At 45.2% G+C, this 18,787-nt stretch overlaps 2 protein-coding genes across 3 annotated transcripts in view; one reads left to right on the forward strand and one right to left on the reverse strand.

Annotated features, from left to right (window-relative positions):
- The window catches only part of LOC120990332 (ADP-ribosyl cyclase/cyclic ADP-ribose hydrolase 2-like), a 178,082-nt gene extending 168,648 nt beyond the window's left edge, over positions 1–9,434 (reverse strand). The window contains exon 1 of one of the 2 annotated variants that reach the window (XM_040419082.1): positions 9,340–9,434. The gene's annotated coding sequence lies outside the window, so the exon portion shown is untranslated. Of the gene's footprint in view, positions 1–3,735; positions 3,787–9,339 lie in introns of those variants that run through there. The other variant, XM_040419081.1, reaches the window with a different exon arrangement.
- A 7,106-nt stretch (positions 9,435–16,540) lies between these two features.
- Positions 16,541–18,787, forward strand: part of FBXL5 (F-box and leucine rich repeat protein 5) — a 35,557-nt gene continuing 33,310 nt past the window's right edge. Inside the window, exon 1 of the mRNA XM_040419084.1 lies at positions 16,541–16,746. Coding sequence (XP_040275018.1) covers positions 16,663–16,746 — 84 coding nt within the window. The 5' untranslated portion in view covers positions 16,541–16,662. The remainder of the gene's footprint in view (positions 16,747–18,787) is intronic.

An 18,787-nucleotide genomic window follows, 5' to 3' on the forward strand; every position in this document is an offset into this window, starting at 1 on the left:
TGGAGCTATGAATCCTAAAGGGTTTTGTGGGTCATTTGCTGCCAGCCCAGTAGAGGGGGAGTGGACCCCTCCCTGAGGCTAGGAGGGGAGGGGAGGGGCCGGCTGCAGGTTAAAAGGCTTGTGCCAGCAAGTAGGCGCGTCTTTCTCTGAAGAGGGGTCACATCGTGTAATGTGTTTAGAGGGACCCAGGAACTAGCTGAGCTCATGGCCCTTCATGTGGACTGCAGCAAAGAACCCCTCACCACCAAAAGGAACTTTCATCTACCCGGTAACTGACTTTTACACTGCTTAAGGCCTATTGCACACGACCGTATGGCTTTTTCAGTGTTTTGCGGTCCGTTTTTCACGGATCCATTGTTCTGTTTTTTGTTTCCGTTGTGTTTCCATTTTTGTTCCGTTTTTCCGTTCCGTTTTTCCGTATGGCATATACAGTATACAGTAATTACATAGATAAAATTGGGCTGGGCATAACATTTTCAATAGATGGTTCAGCAAAAAACGGAACGGAAATGGAAGACATACGGATGCATTTCCGTATGTGTTCCGTTTTTTTTGCGGACCCATTGACTTAAATGGAGCCACGGAACGTGAATTGCGGGCAATAATAGGACATGTTCTATGTTAAAACGGAACGGAAAAACGGAAATACGGAAAGGAATGTATACGGAGTACATTCCGTTTTTTTTGCGGAACCATTGAAATGAATGGTTCCGTATACGGAACGCAAAAAACGGCCAGTAAACGGGAAAAAAAAACGGCCGTGTGCAGGAGGCCTAACCCTGTTGTACCCATATAATCTGTATCTGTAACCTCAGACCACTGTATATATTCTCTGTGTATATTGTGTTAAATCTAGGGTGCCCTTACGTCCGTGTTTTGGCCTAGTTATAAGCTACCGTGGGTTGGTTTCTCACCTTATATAATTCCGTTAGCGGACCGGGCTTATATCAAACGAAAAGCTGGTGGCGGATTTCCCGGGCTGAGACAGCGCTGTTTTCACTGCGGCAGTGAAAAGGCTCTCTCAGGTTGTTGCCTCTCTGTGCCCGCGTGGACAGGAGGTGTCTGTGTAAACTGTACCAACCTGACCTTACCTGCTCCTCTGGAGGGCGTAACGTCACGTTTTTGGTAACCCATGACCATACCGCATCTCGTGAGCTCGACGTAGGCGACGTCAAGCGGGCACGAGGTGTGGTATTCGTCACATAGGCCATAGACTTCTATTATGACAGAATGAACTGAATCCATAACGCAAATCTGCTTTTACCACCAAACGAAGCGCAAACGAATATAAATCTCTATATGTGACCTTCGGTCCTCTTTTATAGCCACTGTACAATTTGCATCTGAAAATGGTTCTTTTGAGCTTTGAAAAATGTAAATACTGGATCCGTTATTCCGTTTGAAACCAGATGACACGGATCCTAGTGGGTGTGCACACCTTTATATGGGTAGTTAATTAGGCTGATTTACTAATGATTTGTCTTCTGTCCTAGACAGGAGGAGCAAAACATTAACCCTTTGTGTGTGCTGCCTGAAGGAAAGAGATTATTCTGTACTATATGTCGGAGTTTAATTCTTTACATTAGTCATGGGATAACCCTCTTTAAAAATGAAAAATGTAATCTGATTGGTTGCTGTCTTGTTCTCACAACATGTACCCCCGGGGTCTATATGCAGTATCACCATTCTACTAGTTAATAAGATGAGACTTTGTTGAGGAACGGTTGAGACGTGTGCATATATATCCATGCATGCCTGCAAACACGTGTGGGCATGTATGGTATATATATGCATACATTAACCACCGCATCATGGGGTGATGCCCATGGTGATCCCCAGGGGCTCATGGTGGCCCCTGTGGGAAATATGTGGTCCCTGGAAGCTGTGCCCCCTTATAATCCCCCTTATATTAGTATATATATGTGCCCCCTTATATATGTCCCCTGTATGCCCCAGATATATGCGAGGGTGTGTGTATATATAGATATGTGTGTATGTATTTGCACACGTGTCTATGTATATACACTTATGTCAGCATGACAGTATGTATGTGGGCTTATTGCTGCCCATTCATACCCCCGCTTTTGTATGTGTTTATAGATGAGCCCCCAAGCATCTGTGGATATATATATGCATATATGCAATTCCAACTGTTATCAACAGAGTTGTTATAGCCTGTAGGATAACAGCTGATTAGCATCTAGTCCCCTTTTGTTCAGGCCCAAAGCAATCAGACGCTTTGGCACCGTTTGTGAGGGGACCTTCTAATCAGAGAACCTGTTTTTCCACACCTCTGCCCCATGGCCATGCCCATTACTCCCAGCATTTTTGGGACTAGGAGGGGGGACTAAGGCACACTATGATGTCACATGCCTGAGGAAGGAGGAGGGGGTTGCTTTTGGGCTATAAAACCCCGAACCGGCCAGAGGTGCGCTCTCTTGCAACCAGACTAGATTCAGAGACGCATAGGAGAGAGGAGTCCATGATGACCACCTGGATAAGGCCTAAGTATCACCCCTGGTCCTGTAACCCCTATATTTGTGTCCTTGATGTGATGTGACCCTGGGCCCTGATTTACCCTTGCCGTGTTACTGGACACCCTGATCCCCCAAACCCTTGCCTTATTGTATCCTTGTTTGTACCCCTGATCCTGTGCCACTGGTTACTGGACACCCTGATCCCCCAAACCCTTGCCTTATTGTATCCTTGTTTGTACCCCTGATCCTGTGATCCCCCAAACCCTTGCCTTATTGTATTCCCCTGTTGTACCCCTGATCCTGTGGCCCTATTAGTACCCCTGATTACCCCCACTCCCTGCTGTGTCCCTGATCCCTGCTGTACCCCTGGTAAACCTCAGCACTCACTTGCAAGTAACCCTTGCAGTGCTGAATCTATAGTGTCTGTGGCCTGCACTCCCTTGCAGTGCCACCGTTAACCCCGTAGGGACAGTGAGTACAGATGGGTGGGATATTGTTAATATTACTTGTATGTGTGAACTGTGTAGTTAGTTGATGGGTGGAATTGGGAATGTGTAGTGTAGTTTAGGATTGTATATTTAGTGCTGTATTGTTAGTATTACGTGCGTAGTGTATTGTTAGTAATAAATACTGTGTTTGGTTTATAACTATCTGTGTGGCGTGTGGTTATTGGCGATAGTTAGTTTAGTAAGGCGCATGCAGCTAGCATAGTGATCAGTGTAAAGTATAGCAAAGGTATTGTGTGTTATTATTATATAAAGGCATAAATAGGCGGAGTCATCAATAGATGGCTCCTCCCATTTATGAATATTAATTATCGATATTTGCATAAATATTGGTGATTAATATTCCCCCTTTACAGACTTCTTTCTGTAATCTGTGGTTTTATTAACCGGCAGTAGATAAGGTAAACTATAAGAAAAAATGAACATACAAGAACTGAATGTACAGCACAATGTACACAAAGCATATAAGAAAACATTAATTAATCCCTTACCGACAGGCTCGGACTGGTCCACAGGGGTACAGGGGAATCCCCCGGTGGGCCCCTAGTCTCCCACCCCCTGCACAAGTGGCACATAACACATTAGATTTAGTACACTACATACATATATTCAATGTACAGCACCTCAACCAGGTTATGTTCATATAAAAAAACTTGTTAGATTATTTATTATATTTGAATGTATCCGTACGGTGGGCCCCCAAAATAAATTTTACTGGTGGTCCCTAGGTACCCCAGTCCGACACTGCTTACCGACGATGCTTTAGTATAAGACACACAATGTGCAGCTGCTCCTTCCAAGAGGTGAAGGAAAAAGGAAGAAGGTGCCTGTCTCTATCCCTTAAAGCCCTGCGAGCAGGAAGTCAGGTGACTTAATGAATATGCACCGTTTTTAACAAGGCAGACAATGCGCTTACAGCTAAAGGTCACTAGATGGCGCTGTAGGCACACATATGAACACACAGTAACAAAAACTATGCAATGGTTACTGAAGAGAAGACAGTACAGTTGCTATTGGCAAAAAGCCAGTGTTTCTTTACACCAGTTTTGATAAATCCCCCCCCCCCCCATTGTCTTGTCCTATGATCCACACAAATGTTGGTGAGTGGACTATTTCTGCAAACGGCTGCACTGTTAGACCTCTTTCACACGAGCGAGATTTCCGCGTGGGTGCAATGCGTGAGGTGAACGCATTGCACCCGCACTGAATCCAGACCCATTCATTTCTATGGGGCTGTGCACATGAGCGGTGATTTTCACGCATCACTTGTGCGTTGCGTGAAAAAAGCAGCATGCTCTGCTTTTTTTTTTTTTTTTGTGTTTTTCACGCAACGCAGGCCCCATAGAAGTGAATGGGGCTGCGTGAAAATCGCAAGCATCCGCAAGCAAGTGCGGATGCGGTGCGATTTTCACGCACGGTTGCTAGGAGACGATCGGGATGGGGACCCGATCTTTATTATTTTCCCTTATAACATGGTTATAAGGGAAAATAATAGCATTCTTAATACAGAATGCTTAGTATAATAGGGATGGAGAGGTTAAAAAAAATAAAAAAAAATTTAACTCACCTTAATCCACTTGTTCGCGCAGCCGACATCTCTTCTGTCTTCATCTATGCTGTGCAGTTGGAAAAGGACCCGTGGTGATGTCACTACGCTCATCACATGGTCCGTCACATGACCCATCACCATGGTGATGGATCGTGTGATGGACCATGTAATGAGCGCATCAAAGGTCCTTTACCCAGGTCCTGAAGAAAGAAGAAAGAAGAGAAGCTGGGCTGCGCGAACAAGTGGATTAAGGTGAGTTAAATAATTTTTTTATTTTTTTTAACCCCTCCAGCCCTATTGTACTATGCATTCTGTATTAAGAATGCTATTATTTTCCCTTATAACCATGTTATAAGGGAAAATAATACAATCTACAGAGCACCTAACCCAAACCTGAACTTCTGTGAAGATGTCCGGGTTCAGGTCTGGGTACCAAGCATGCCGATTTTTCTTGCGTGCGTGCAAAACGCATTACAATATTTTGCACTCGCGTGGAAAAATCACGCATTTTCCCGCGATGCACCCGCATCTTATCCGGCTCAAAACCATGACGCCCGTGTGAAAGAGGCCTTATAGCGCTGTGATGTAGCGGGACAGGAGCTGGAGTGTGAGCAGACATCCTCCTGCAATGGTCGAGATTGGCAATGACTCTGTTCCCAGTCATTCAGCTCCTTAGATCAGTGTTTCCTAACCTTTTTAGCTGTGGGGTGCCCATAGTACAAAAAAATTTCTAGGGGCACCCCTACCAATTAATTAAAGGGGTTTTCTGAGATTTTCATTTTGATTTTGATAGCCTATCCTCAGCTTAGCTCACAATATCAGATTGGCAGGCGTCCGACTCCAAGCGCTAATCAGCTGTTTGAAGAGGCCGCTGCACTCACTGGAGCTCCAATGAACACTGCGGTCTCCTCACGGCTTACAAAAAATATCGCCACGCGTTGAATAGCGATTGTTCTTGGTACTGCAGCTCAGTCCCATTCACTTGAATGGAACTACACTGTGCCTAGGCCAATGTATGGTGATGTCACTGGCCTATAAAGAGACCTAGGCACTCATGGAGAGCCCCGGCTCTCATCGGCGGGGTTGTCGGGAATCAGACTCCTATCGACGTGATATTGATGAGCTATCCTGAGGAAAGGCTATCAATATCAAAATCCTGGAAAATATCTATCATTTATTTAATTTATTGAGGGAGCCTACAATTAAGGGCTATATGGACACACATATATACTGAATAACAATGGTATCTCTAACATAACATAGAAAGGGCGATCATAGATAGGATAGCCAATTAATGTTAACGTCCTGGAGAAGACCTCTAAAGGGCTTTCCCCTCTAAGAAAGTAATTGGGCAGTTCAATCCAACATGCCTGATCCTTGTCTCCCCTGACACCAGCCAGGATACCACCTTACAAATCTAATGTGTATGGCCGGCTTAGGGCTCATTCAGACGGCCGTATGCTGTCCGCAAAAATACTGAATGCTATCCGTTTTTTTGCGGATCCGCAAAAAAACGGATAGCATTCAGTATTTTTGCGGACCCATAGACTTCAATGGGGCCATGTCCTGTTTTTTTACGAACAAGTATAGGACATGTTTCATTTGTTTCGCGGAACCGTGGAATAGAAAAGGGCCCCATAGAAGTGAATGGGTCAGCATCTAATCCGCAAAAGAACGGATCCGCATTTTTGCGGTTAGCATACGGCCGTCTGAATGAGCCCTTAGGCCTCCTGCACACCGGCTTTTTCAGTGTTTTGCGGTCCGTTTTTCACGGATCCGTTGTTCCGTTTTTTGTTTCCGTTGTGTTTCCATTTCTGTTCCGTTTTTCCGTATGGCATATACAGTATACAGTAATTACATAGTTAAATTGGGCTGGGCATAACATTTTCAATAGATGGTTCCGCAAAAAATGGAACGGAAACGGAAGACATACGGATGCATTTCCGTTTTTTTGCGGACCCATTGACGTGAATGGAGCCACGGAACGTGATTTGCGGGCAATAATAGGACATGTTCTATCTTAAAACGGAAATACGGAAACGGAATTCATACAGAGTACATTCGTTTTTTTTGCGGAACCATTGAAATGAATGGTTCCGTATACGGACCGTATATGGAAGGCAAAAAAACGGACAGTAAACGGGGGAAAAAACAGTCGTGTGCAGGAGGCCTTAATCTGTGGATGTGACATCCAAGATGAGGTGTGACTATGAGCTGTACATACACAGAATAGTAACGCGACGCATGTCGTCCATCTCATGGACAGGACCTCTAGATGGACTGCTGGACAGCACAAAAGACTTGCCAAGTAAGGGAGCATGGCTTATGAAATATAGCAAATGGTGCAGAATATCAACAAGGACTATATGAGTAAGAACAATATAGTGATCTTCCATACACATTGGTCAGCAAAAGGCCAAACCCTTTAAACATATACTGCAAGCGGCTGATCCTCTGCATAGCCAATGCGGTCAGCAGCCGCAAGCAGCAGGACATGTGTTACGTGCAGACGAACTCACGTACACCAGGTGCAGTCATCATAACTTGGAAAGTGCCAGGTCGGTCTCCGAAAACCTATTTCTCCATTGACTTCTATTGGGAAATGAGCTGCCGTTGTTCCTAAATGCATTACGACCGCGCCGCGTGGTCGTGACCTCAGCCATTTACATGCTGTGCTCTGAGCAGCAGATTTCTAATAGTCAAGCAAAAAACCTGAGGGTACAGTCCTATAATGTAGGGGCGCTGCAGGATCCATATAAAAGCGGGTCTCCTTCAATCTGTACAATAATAAAGTCAAGGATAGTACAGGTGTATGACGTGGGGGAAAACAGCGCTGTTCACATCAGTTATTCACTAGGCTGCCTTTCCTGATCCCCCCCAGATCTTGTTATAAGCCCCTTCTACAAAGAGAATTCCGGCCCATATAGTGAAGTACCGCAAGACACAAATAGGAATTCATGTTTAGTATATTCACAAATTTCCAAATTAAAATTGGAGTATTTATACCCATACGCAGGAAGAGGTAATGCATATTGTAAGGGGTCGCTCTCTCACAGGGGGTCGGCAATGACAGTCTTCTCAACAAACAGGGGGTTCGGAGCTTTATTTGTCACGCAGCTCATCACACTTCCACACATACAGAGGTTTTCCCTAACTCATGGATACAAACGTATTTTCTTTCTGTGTCCGTCCCGTTTTTTTTTTGCGGACCGTATGCGGAACTATTCATTTCAAGTTACTCCGTGTTTCTGTGTGTCCGTATTTCCATTCCGCCAAAAAAATAGAACATGTCCTATTATTGTCCGCATCACGGACAAGGATAGGATTGTTCTATTAGGGGCTAGCTGTTCCGTTCCGATGTCATCCGTATTTTTTGTGGATCCGTTTTTTGCAGACCGCAAAATACATACGGTCGTGTGCAAGAGGCCTAACACTGTGGTATTTGGCTTCACTCAGCCATGTGGCCAGACAGCTTCCTAGTTGTGACCAATGCAACCCATTGGGGTCTTGGTCCACCAGTCCTCCTGACGGTGACCACACAATACCTTGGGGGGGATATGGTCCAACAGTCCTCCTGACTCTGACCGTGTGACACCTCTTTTCTTCAGGCGTCGCTGGACTCCCCAAAACTCAGGCTTTCTCAGCCTTGGTGCCCCCCAACCCTCCTGGCTGGGACCACACCGAGCCTCTGCAGGCTTCCTTTCCAATTCCCCCCACTCTCACACCCTGAGGATTGCCTTATCCCCCAGTGATTATCACAGCTGGCCTCACCTGGGGCCAGGGGAACCTGTAGAGATATACACTAGTGTTGAGCGCGAATATTCGAATAGAGAATATTAATCGCGAATATCGCAACTTCGCTAATTCGCGAATATTACGAATATAGTGCTATATATTCGCTATATCGAATATTCAGCATTTTTTAACATCTGAAAACATGATTCCTCCCTGCTTCTTTCTTGTGGGTCCATGAGTCATTGGCCCACAAGCAACTTAAGCAGGGAGGAATCATGTTTTCAGATGGAAAATAAAATGACGAATATTCTAAAAAAACAAATATATAGCAATATAGGGAATATATTCGATATTCAGAATATTCGTCTTTTTTTTTTTCCAATCTGTACGGTCGTTCGCATACTCCTCTCCGACAAGCGTCCCCGTCACCATGGGAACGCCTGTGGGTTAGAAAATACCATCGGATCTGAGTTTTCCCTGAGATCGTGAAAACGCAGATCCGATGGTATATTCTAACCAACAGGAGTTCCCATGGTGACGGGGACGCTTGTCAGGGAGGAGTATGCGAACGACCGTACAGATTGGAAAAAAAAAAAGTGAATATTCTGAATAGCCAACCAATAGGAAAGTTGCCTTATACAGTTAAAAGAAAATCGCAATACGCGAATAATTAAATCGCATATTATTCGCGATAAATAGAATAATGACGGATATTCGATTTCGGCGAATATAAGACGAATATCCAATCGAATATTCGCGAAATATCGCGAAATCGAATATGGCACCTCCGGCTCATCACTAAGATACACCCCCACCATGCACTTCACCACAATATATACAGTATAGACCAATAATGCATCCACATAATAAATAAACGTAATACAATACAAAACCTGTTGATACGTACAAAACCATGGCATAGTTCATATGTATCAAACTTCAGTTATCTGTCTCGCCCCTATGTTACTATAACAAACTACGGTCGCAGGGCAGTAACTAGGGACCATTTTCCCTAATAATGCTAATAATCCTAAGAGGTGTGGACTAGAAGACCAGAATGATTGTCCCGTACCTTGGAGAATCTGTGATCCCAGGCCTCGTGGCAGAGGTCTAGTTTTGCTTAATGCGCTTTATTCGGAGGGCGCCTTTCCAGCCAACGCTTTGAAGTTAATAATCACGCCTGTGGCCATTATCAATGCACTTTGATCCTCTTGTCTGGTGACCAATTAATGATAAAGAGAATCTGCTCGCTATCAAACCCTCTTACATGCAGGATGCACACTAGTCTATACATTTTAGTGGCGTTTGTCCTATATCCATCAGTGGCCCCATTGTGGAGAAATTTGACTTTTTTTTTTATTTATGCTAATTAACCCCTGGGTGCAAAGAGGGTGGTGCCGTTGCACCTCACTGCATCGGAGGCTCCACTCCTTCTCCTTCCCACCACTTTTACTGACTGGGCCATACTGACGCCTGCCCCTAAAGTCTTGCGATTACTTGTTTGCTTCACTGTTCGCCACAGGCGCAGAATAGAATCTGTCAGCCGGCAAACATCTGAACTGCGCCTGCGCTGAACAGAGAAGCGAACAAGCAATCGCAAGAGAAAAAGTCAGTAAAAGTGGTTGGGGTGCAGCTGGGAAGGGAAAGGAGCGGATCCTCGGGTGCAGCGAGGTACAACACCACCCCGTTCGTGGTGGGGCCGATCAGTGGAGGATTGGCTGGCTATCCCATGGCAAATGCCACTCACAAATGTATCGGATCAGAACAACGGAAATACCTAGGGCCCATGTGAGCTCATATGGACATTAAGAGTCTGTATATTTTGTTAAAGGGGATGTCCAGTAGGGCAAAATTATTTAGAAAGGACTCAAAATAGGCTTAAAAAAATAAATTCCCACTGGTCTCCACTTCCTGAAGATGCCTGCCCAGCTAGTCACAAGCGTCAGAACAGGAGTAGTAACGGATCAGTGAAGGTGAGTATTGATTGTTTTATTTTATTTTTTTAATCCGACTTTGAACCCTTTTTAAATCAAAATCCCCCCACTGGACAACCCCTTTAAAGGGCTGTATGGCTTATGGATGTATGCACAAATGTCTGGTTTCGAATGGAGATGTCCATCCCTGTCCCTGATTGGAGATGGCCGGCTGTAGATAACATCATCCTATTCACTGCACGTCCTCCCAGGGCCAGCCAAAATCTTGTGCATGCGCTGCTGTCTTCTATATCTGGCGCATGCGCACTAAAGCAGGGTGTACATGCCTTGGTTTTGGACGTGCTCCCTGTTCCGCTGCATTTATAGTAATGCCCCAGTTATAGTAATGCCCCATTAGTGCCCCTAGTAATAGTAATGCCCCCATTAGTGTCCCCCAGAATTAATAATGTCCCCATTATTGCCCCCCAGAATTAATAATGTCCCTATTATTGCCCCCCAGAATTAATAATGTCCCCATTATTGCCCCCCCAGAATTAATAATGTCCCTATTATTGCCCCCCCCCAGAATTAATAATGCCCCATTAGCGCCTCTAGAATTAATAGTGCCCCCAGTAATAGGAATGCCTCCATTAGCGCCCCCCAGGATGAATAATGCCCCCATTAGTGCCCCCAGTAATAGTAATGCCCCCATTAGTGTCCCCCACAATTAATAATGTCCCCATTATTGCCCCCCCAGAATTAATAATGTCCCCATTATTGCCCCCCCAGAATTAATAATGTCCCCATTATTGCCCCCTCCCAGAATTAATAATGCCCCATTAGCGCCTCTAGAATTAATAGTGCCCCCAGTAATAGGAATGCCTTCATTAGCGCCCCCCAGGATGAATAATGCCCCCATTAGTGCCCCCAATAGTATTAATGCCCCAATTAGTGCCCCCAGAATTAATAATGCCCCCATTAATACCCCCCAAAATTAATAACGTCCCCTTCTCTTCAAAAATAAAATAAAAAATACAACCCTTTCCTGCGCTCCAGCGTGATGACATCTTGCAGGTCCAGTTCTGAGCTTCCAGTCAGCAGCGAGTGTTCACTGCGGCGCCATCAAATGGATGAGCAGAGTTCTTCTTAACACAAGTGGGGTAGGGTAGTGGGTGTTAGTTAAAGGCTGAATTAATGAGCGCTGCACAATGGAAGCGCTTATTAGTAACAGTCCACATAGGAATACCGGCAATTATTATTGCTGGAAGAAAATAAATGACTGGCAAAGGCAGGGGCACTAAATTACCGGCAACCCTAGAGAGCGATTATGTATATTTATACATGTTAGAATATAGGGCTTTTTGAAAAAAAAAGCTACATTTTGGGTTTACCCCTTTACGTGGAAAGTTCCTTTCACCCGAATGAGAGGCTTGACCAAAGTACCCCTCTGGGCACTACTATGTGTCTTCTTAGGCCCCTTTCAGACGGGCGAGAATTCCGTGCGGGTCCAATGCGTGAGGTGAACGCATTGCACTCGCACTGAATCCGGACCCATTCACTCCAATGGGGCTGTGCACATGAGCGGTGATTTCACGCATCACTTGCATCACTCACAGCATGCTCTATATTGTGCGTTTTTCCCGAAACACAGGCCCCGTAGAAGTGAATGGGGCTGAGTGAAAATCGCAAGCAAGTGCGGATGCGGTGCGATTTTCACGCATGGTTGCTAGGTGACGATCGGGATGGAGACCCAATCTTTATTATTTTCTCTCATAACATGGATGGAGGGGTTAAAAAATAAAAATTAAAAATTAAACTCACCTCATCCACTTGTTCGCGCAGCACGGCTTGTCTTCTTTCTTCTTCTTTGAGGACCTGGGAAGAAAAGGACCTTTGGTGACGTCACTGCGCTCATCACTTGGTGGAAAAGATGTGGGCGCGTTGCGGGAAAATGCGCGATTTTTCTGCGCGACTGCAAAGCGTTTCTAATGCGTTTTGCACGCGCGTGAGAAAAATCTGCATGTTTGGTACCCAGACCCAAACCCGGACTTCTTCATAGAAGTTCGGGTTTGGGAAAAGGACCTTTGGTGACGTCACTGCGCTCATCACATGGTCCACCATGGTCCATGTGATGAGCGCAGTGACGTCACCAAAGGTCCTTTTCCTCCCAGGTCCTCAAAGAAGAAGAAAGAAGACAAACCGGGCTGCGTGAACAAGTGGATAAGGTGAGTTTAATTTTAATTGTTTATTTTTTAACCCCTCCATCCCTAATTTATTTAGCATTCTGATATAAGAATGCTATTATTTTCCCTTATAACCATGTTATAAGGGAAAATAATAATGATCGGGTCCCCATCCCGATCGTCTCCTAGCAACCGTGCGTGAAAATCGCACCGCATCCGCACTTGCTTGTGGATGCTTGCTCCGCCTCCTCCACAGGCCAGAGCAGCCGATGTCCTGCTGCTGCTAGGAACAAGGTAAGTATGTGGTGTTTATTTTTTTTACTTTCTGTGAGGAGCACGTAACAGGGCATATTACTGGGGGCACATAACAGGGCATATTACTGGGGGCACAGCTGGGCATATTACTGTGGGCACAGCTGGGCATATTACTGTGGGAACATAACAAGGCATATTACTGTGGGAACAGCTGGGCATAATTCTGTGATGGGGCACATAACTGGGCATATTACTGGGGGCACAGCTGGGCATATTACTGTGGGCACATCTGGGCATATTAATGGGGGCACATAACAAGGCATATTACTGTGGGAACAGCTGGGCATAATTCTCTGATGGGGCACATAACTGGGCATATAACTAGGGGCACAGCTGGGCATAATTCTGTGAGGGGGCACAATGTTAGCATAAATACTGTTCGGTGGCATGAAGGGGGAATAATTACTATGTGGGGGCATTAGAAGACTGGTTGGGATTTGGTGCATAGTTATGTTTTGGACGGAGTTAGAGGCGCGGCCTGGTGCAGAATAAATTTGCTGTGGCGCTCTTTGCTCGCTGCCCGATGTGTCCCTCTTTGTTCATTTAGAAAGTTGGGAGGTATGAGAATAGGCAGCAGAACGCAGATGGGAACAAGCTCTTACAGGTGGCAAAAGAGCGGCTCTTAGCCTGCGTTTGGCATATACTGCACGGTGCAGAGTTTCTTAACATGGGCCCTTATGAGGGACAGGGGCCACTCCAGATATTCGTTTTTTTGGGCCTTGTAATGGATGCGCCGCTGGGAGCTTTCCCTGCACATATGGGCTCATGCACACAAACACATTTTTTTTCCTTGTCCATTCCGTTTTTTTTTTGGCCTGTATGCAGAACCAGATTAACTAAGTTAAATAGGTGATATTTACGTACTATATGAGTATTGCTTCCCTTTAGACCTTTAACATCTTATTTAAATACCTTTGGGTAATTCATTTATCCATTTAGGTATTCTAGTGCTTATTTTCAAGTATTCCTCTGTATCACCATGATGTCGCCGTTTGCTCCTTTGTCTCGTTCTCACAACCGAAAACGACCGCCAGAAGTACAATCGGGAAATCCCTGGTGTAGTGTGTGTCAATGTGTGCGCAATTCCTCCAAAATAACATCACAGAGATGTTCTCAAGTAGGTTCCAATAATGTGCCTGCTTCCAACAGCTAGGCAAGGTTTATTTATACCAGAAGATGGAAGGCGGTCTTACAACCATGACCAATGGAGAGACAGGTTATGGTATGAAGTGATTGGCTGGAAGGCGGTCTTACAATCATGACCAATGAGGAGACAGGTTATGGTATGTAGTGATTGGCTGGAAGGCGGTCTTACAATCATGACCAATGAGGAGACAGGTTATGGTATGTAGTGATTGGCTGGCAAAGATGTGAATGATCGCGCGAACTTATGTTCGTGTGTTCACACACATATTTGCGCCCTTTCCATTGCCGCGCTTATCCTCGTGGATGAAGAAACCCCCGCTCGACGGTCCCCATCCCTTCCCCCTCAGCCGGCGCCATGACACTGGTATCCTGCAGTAATACCAGGCCGGGCACAAATCAGCTAAAGGTCGGGACGACCAGACCATCGTGCGAAAGTCTCTGCGCAGATGCGAACGCGAATGCGAACGAATCCGCGCATCTCCATAGGATAGATGGCAACCATACGGCGAACAATAATTTTTCCACAACAACCATGTCTGTCACTTCTTGTTACCTACTATAGGGGATATGTTCTATTCTCCTTTGTAGTTACAAGGAGTTTGGACTTTATAACCATGTATCGTTGTACCTTTAATGTCCCCGTTCAATGTGGAACTCAAGCGTGCGTCACAGACCTTTCATTATTCCTCCCTCCTGTTGTATTGACCAATACAGTGAAGGGAGAAGGTATTCGTCATCGTTTCATCCTCTCCCCTATGAGTGACGCTCACGGGTGGGCGGAGCCAGGCTTTTGTTAGTCCTGGATTGACGATATGATGGATCGCGCGTCATCTGGCTGTGACGGAAGGATTGGTGCGCAGTCAGATGACGTGTCTTGTTCTCGATTGGTTACTCATTGTGAGTTGGCTTCACAGATGGGAGGAGTTTCCTCCATTTAAACAAGTCCGCGCTACGCGCGGGTCACGGCCACATATGCCGGAGGCTCATTGCTGCGCGCACGACATCAGTGGCGTGCAGCATATTCTCAGTTAGACAATCCTGATTTCTCTGTTAATTGCTGCACCCAGTGTGAGGGGGTAATATCTAGCAGCAGCAGTGGACTTGGGGATCTATTCTTGAGTGCTGCACGCACGACATCAGTGGCGTGCAGCATATTTGTAGTCAGATGTTGCTAAGTTCTCTGTTGCTTTGCTGTACACCCAGTGTGAGGGGGTGATATTCAGCGGTAGCAGTGGACTTAGTGACTTGCTCCTGATGAACCAACAATCAGTTGGATAGAGAAACGCGTCGAGCAATATATTTCTGTAAACATAACTGCGACTGACTCTCGCTGATATTATAGGAGCCTAGTGGTTCATTCCTATGTGAAAGCCACCAGTTTAGGGTTGGTTCATCCTTACAGTGCAACCTGACACTATGTATTGTGCATGTTCTCCCAGTTACTAGGAGACTTGTCACACTATATACTGTTTCAATCAGGTGCACTATTTCTGGATGTCCATTTTCCCCATTGCTGGTAGAGGAATTATACCAACACAATATACTCCTTATAATTGGGAGTTCTAGTGGTAGGAGTGTTAGTAGGGATCAGCAGCATCAGTCTGAGATATCCCCTTTCACCCTACCAAGCCTATTTTTGTGGAGACTTTTAATATATAAAATAATAAACAGTTTTTAGCGTACTTTATTTAGGCAGTAAACACACCTGTATGCAGAACCATTCAATTCAATGGGTCCTCAAAAAAAAAAAAACGGAAATGGCTCCATTCCGTTTTTGTATGTCTGTTTCCGTTCCATTTTTGTACAGGTCCGTATGCAGAACCATTCACTTTAATGTGTCCGCAAAAAGACAGAAATGACTCCCTGTGCATTCTGTTTCGTATGTCCGCAAAAAAGATAGAACATGTCCAAATCGTATCCGTTTTGAGGACAAGGACAGGCATTGTTACAAATGGATGCAATACGGATGTCGATCATTTTTTTGGGCGGATTCGTGTTTTGTGGACCACAAAATACATACGGTCGTGTGCCTGAGCCCTTACAATGGATCTGAAAAAAAAAAAAAAAACGGATGCAATACGGATGTCACATGGACTTCATCCGTATTTTTTGCGGACCACAAAATACATATAGTTGTATGCATGAGCCTTATAGCAAATGAACACAAAAAGACGCAGCCCTAAAGGGGTCAGTGGACTGTGTAATAAACGTGGGGAGCTAATACTGATTATAGTGATAATTACGTCTTCATATTACATATCTATATTTATCATTCATGTTCGGTTTTCCACTGTCAATGGCATCATTCAGAAGTTGAAAGATACACTGAGCCTCATTTATCAAAACTGTCTGACAGGAAAATCGCATTAGTTGCCCATAGCAACCAATGAGAGCTCAGCTTTAATTTTTTCCAGAAAACTTTAAGAAATTAAAGGTGAGCTCTGATTGGTTGCTATGGGCAACTAAGACAGCGTTCCTTACAGTTTTGATAAATGAGGCCCGCAGACATCGCTATAGTGATAGAGCGGATGGGTGGAATTAGCTCTATAAACTACAATTCCCATCATGCATTAGTACCTAGACACTCTGCGCATGCCCGCTTTTATTGCGCAAGTTTACTAGAACGCCTACAGAAAAAAAAAAAAAAAAGCCTTGCGGTCTGGGAGAGAGAGGGGCGCGTGCGCAGTAGAGACAGCGTTCTGGGAGTGACGCCGGGAGAGAGGCGCGCAGGCGCAGTGGCGGTAGGCCATAGTGGCGCACTTGTACTGAGGGGGTGTTGTTAGTGCTGGAGGGTTATTCCCGTTGTCGTCGTCGTCTGCGCTGTATGGAGAGTGGAGAATGGCTCCTTTCCCGGATGAGGTGGATGTGTTCACCGGGCCGCACTGGCGGATGAAGCAGCTGGTGGGACGGTACTGCGATAAGGTAAATGTGCTGCGTTATCCCCGAGACCGCAGAGTGTGACCGGCCGTGTAGGTGCGATACATTATCCGGCCCTGTCCATTACATATGGTGTCCAGGCGCTGATCTACGTGATGTATGTACAGTAATGACCTAGATCATGTACTGCACATACTATATCCACTGATCTTATGTAGAGGATATACAGTGTATTACATAATGTACAGCACGGGCAATATGTCATCACATGTAGGTGATAATGTACAGGTGTGTTATTACATGTACATGTATATAACGTGTAGTATGTGGGGATATGTATAGTATATACCAGATGTTATTACATGTCCAGTACTCTCATGTGTAGTATCTGCTGATGGATGTATAATGTACAGGTGTTATTACATGTGCATGGTGATATTACATAACCTGTTTTATTACATGTACATTCATCCTATTTGAATTATACATAATAATATATTGTGGTATATTACACAAGATGGATAGTATATTATACACTGTAAAAAACAAAACAAAAAATAACAGAAATAAAGTGACCTAAATGGGAGGAAATGCTCACAAACCCCAAACACTGTGGCGTGTTTATAACCGGGGGAGCAATTCCTCTGCATGTGATCCGTTGCTAACGGCAATCCCCATCAGAGCTGCATACAATGGAGGATGTCGGCAGCGGACCACATGTACCACAATGGCATCCTACACAAGATGGGATAATGTGTGGATGCGAATATAAAAATACACGAATCACTGTAAAAGGTGCACCACAATAATGTACGACTGACAACACTGGCTAATCCATCAAGCTGATGTTAAGAGCTGAGACTTTAGCCAATGTATTCCTGTCAGGAACACATCGGAGCCCCCCGTGCACCACCGTCAAGGTATCTCCATGTGGCATGGGTTCCTACCACTAGACTACCTGCGGGGTGTGAACACAGTCTGAGAGGTGCTAAGATACAACTTACAGCCAAGCTCCCACATACCTCCATAGTGACATCACTCAGGCAGTGGGAGAGATGATGAGGCTGTAAGGTCCGCTGCCGACATCCTCCATTGTATGCAGTTTTGCTGGGGATTGCCATTCGCAACGGATCACATGTGGAAGAATTGCTCCCCCGGTTATAAACTCGCCACAGTGTTTGGGGTTTTTGAGCATTTCCTCCCCTTTAGGCCACTTTATTTCAGTTATTTTTCTTGATATGTTTAGAATGTGCCATTGCGTACTGCTGGTAGCATTCTGTGTCACATGTCCTGTTATAGGCGGGGCTTACAGCCTCATCATCTCTGCCTGAGTGATGTCACTATGGAGGTATGTGGGAGCTTGGCTGTAAGTTGTATCTTAGCACCTCTCAGACCGTGTTCACACCCCGCAGGTAGTCTAGTGGTAGGAACCCATGCCACAGGGAGATACCTTGACGGTGGTGCTGGGGGCTCCGATGTGTTCCTGAAAGGAATAAATTGGCTAAAGTCTCAGCTCTTAACATCAGCCTGAGGGATTGGGCAGAGTTATATACACTGTAAGATGTATTATTACATGTACATTAATCTTCTGTAAAGTAGTATATGGTGATGTATAAGGCTACTTTCACACTCGCGTTTTGTGCGGATCCGTCTTGTATCTGCACAGACGGATCCGCACCGATAATGCGAACACTTGTATCCGTCAATAACGGATCCGTTTGCATTTTTCTTTCGAAAAAAAGTAAGTCAAAACGGATCCGTCCTGACTTATATTGAAAGTCAATGGGGGACGGATCCGTTTTCAATTGCACCATATTGTGTCAGTGAAAACGGATCTGTCCTCATTGACTTACATTGTAAGTCAGGACGGATCAGTTTGGCTCCGCATAGTCTGGCGGACACCAAAACGCTGCAAGCAGCATCTTAGTGAGACCAAACTTAGCCAAACAGATGCCTTCTGAACGGATCCTTATCCAGTCAGAATGCATTGGGGCAAAACTGATCCGTTTTGGGCCAGAAACGCCAGTGTGAAAGTAGCCTAACATAGGATGTGCGGCACATACAATGAGATGTCATCACATGTACA

This window comes from Bufo bufo, chromosome 2 (assembly GCF_905171765.1).
Source record: "Bufo bufo chromosome 2, aBufBuf1.1, whole genome shotgun sequence".
Lineage (NCBI taxonomy): Eukaryota > Metazoa > Chordata > Amphibia > Anura > Bufonidae > Bufo > Bufo bufo.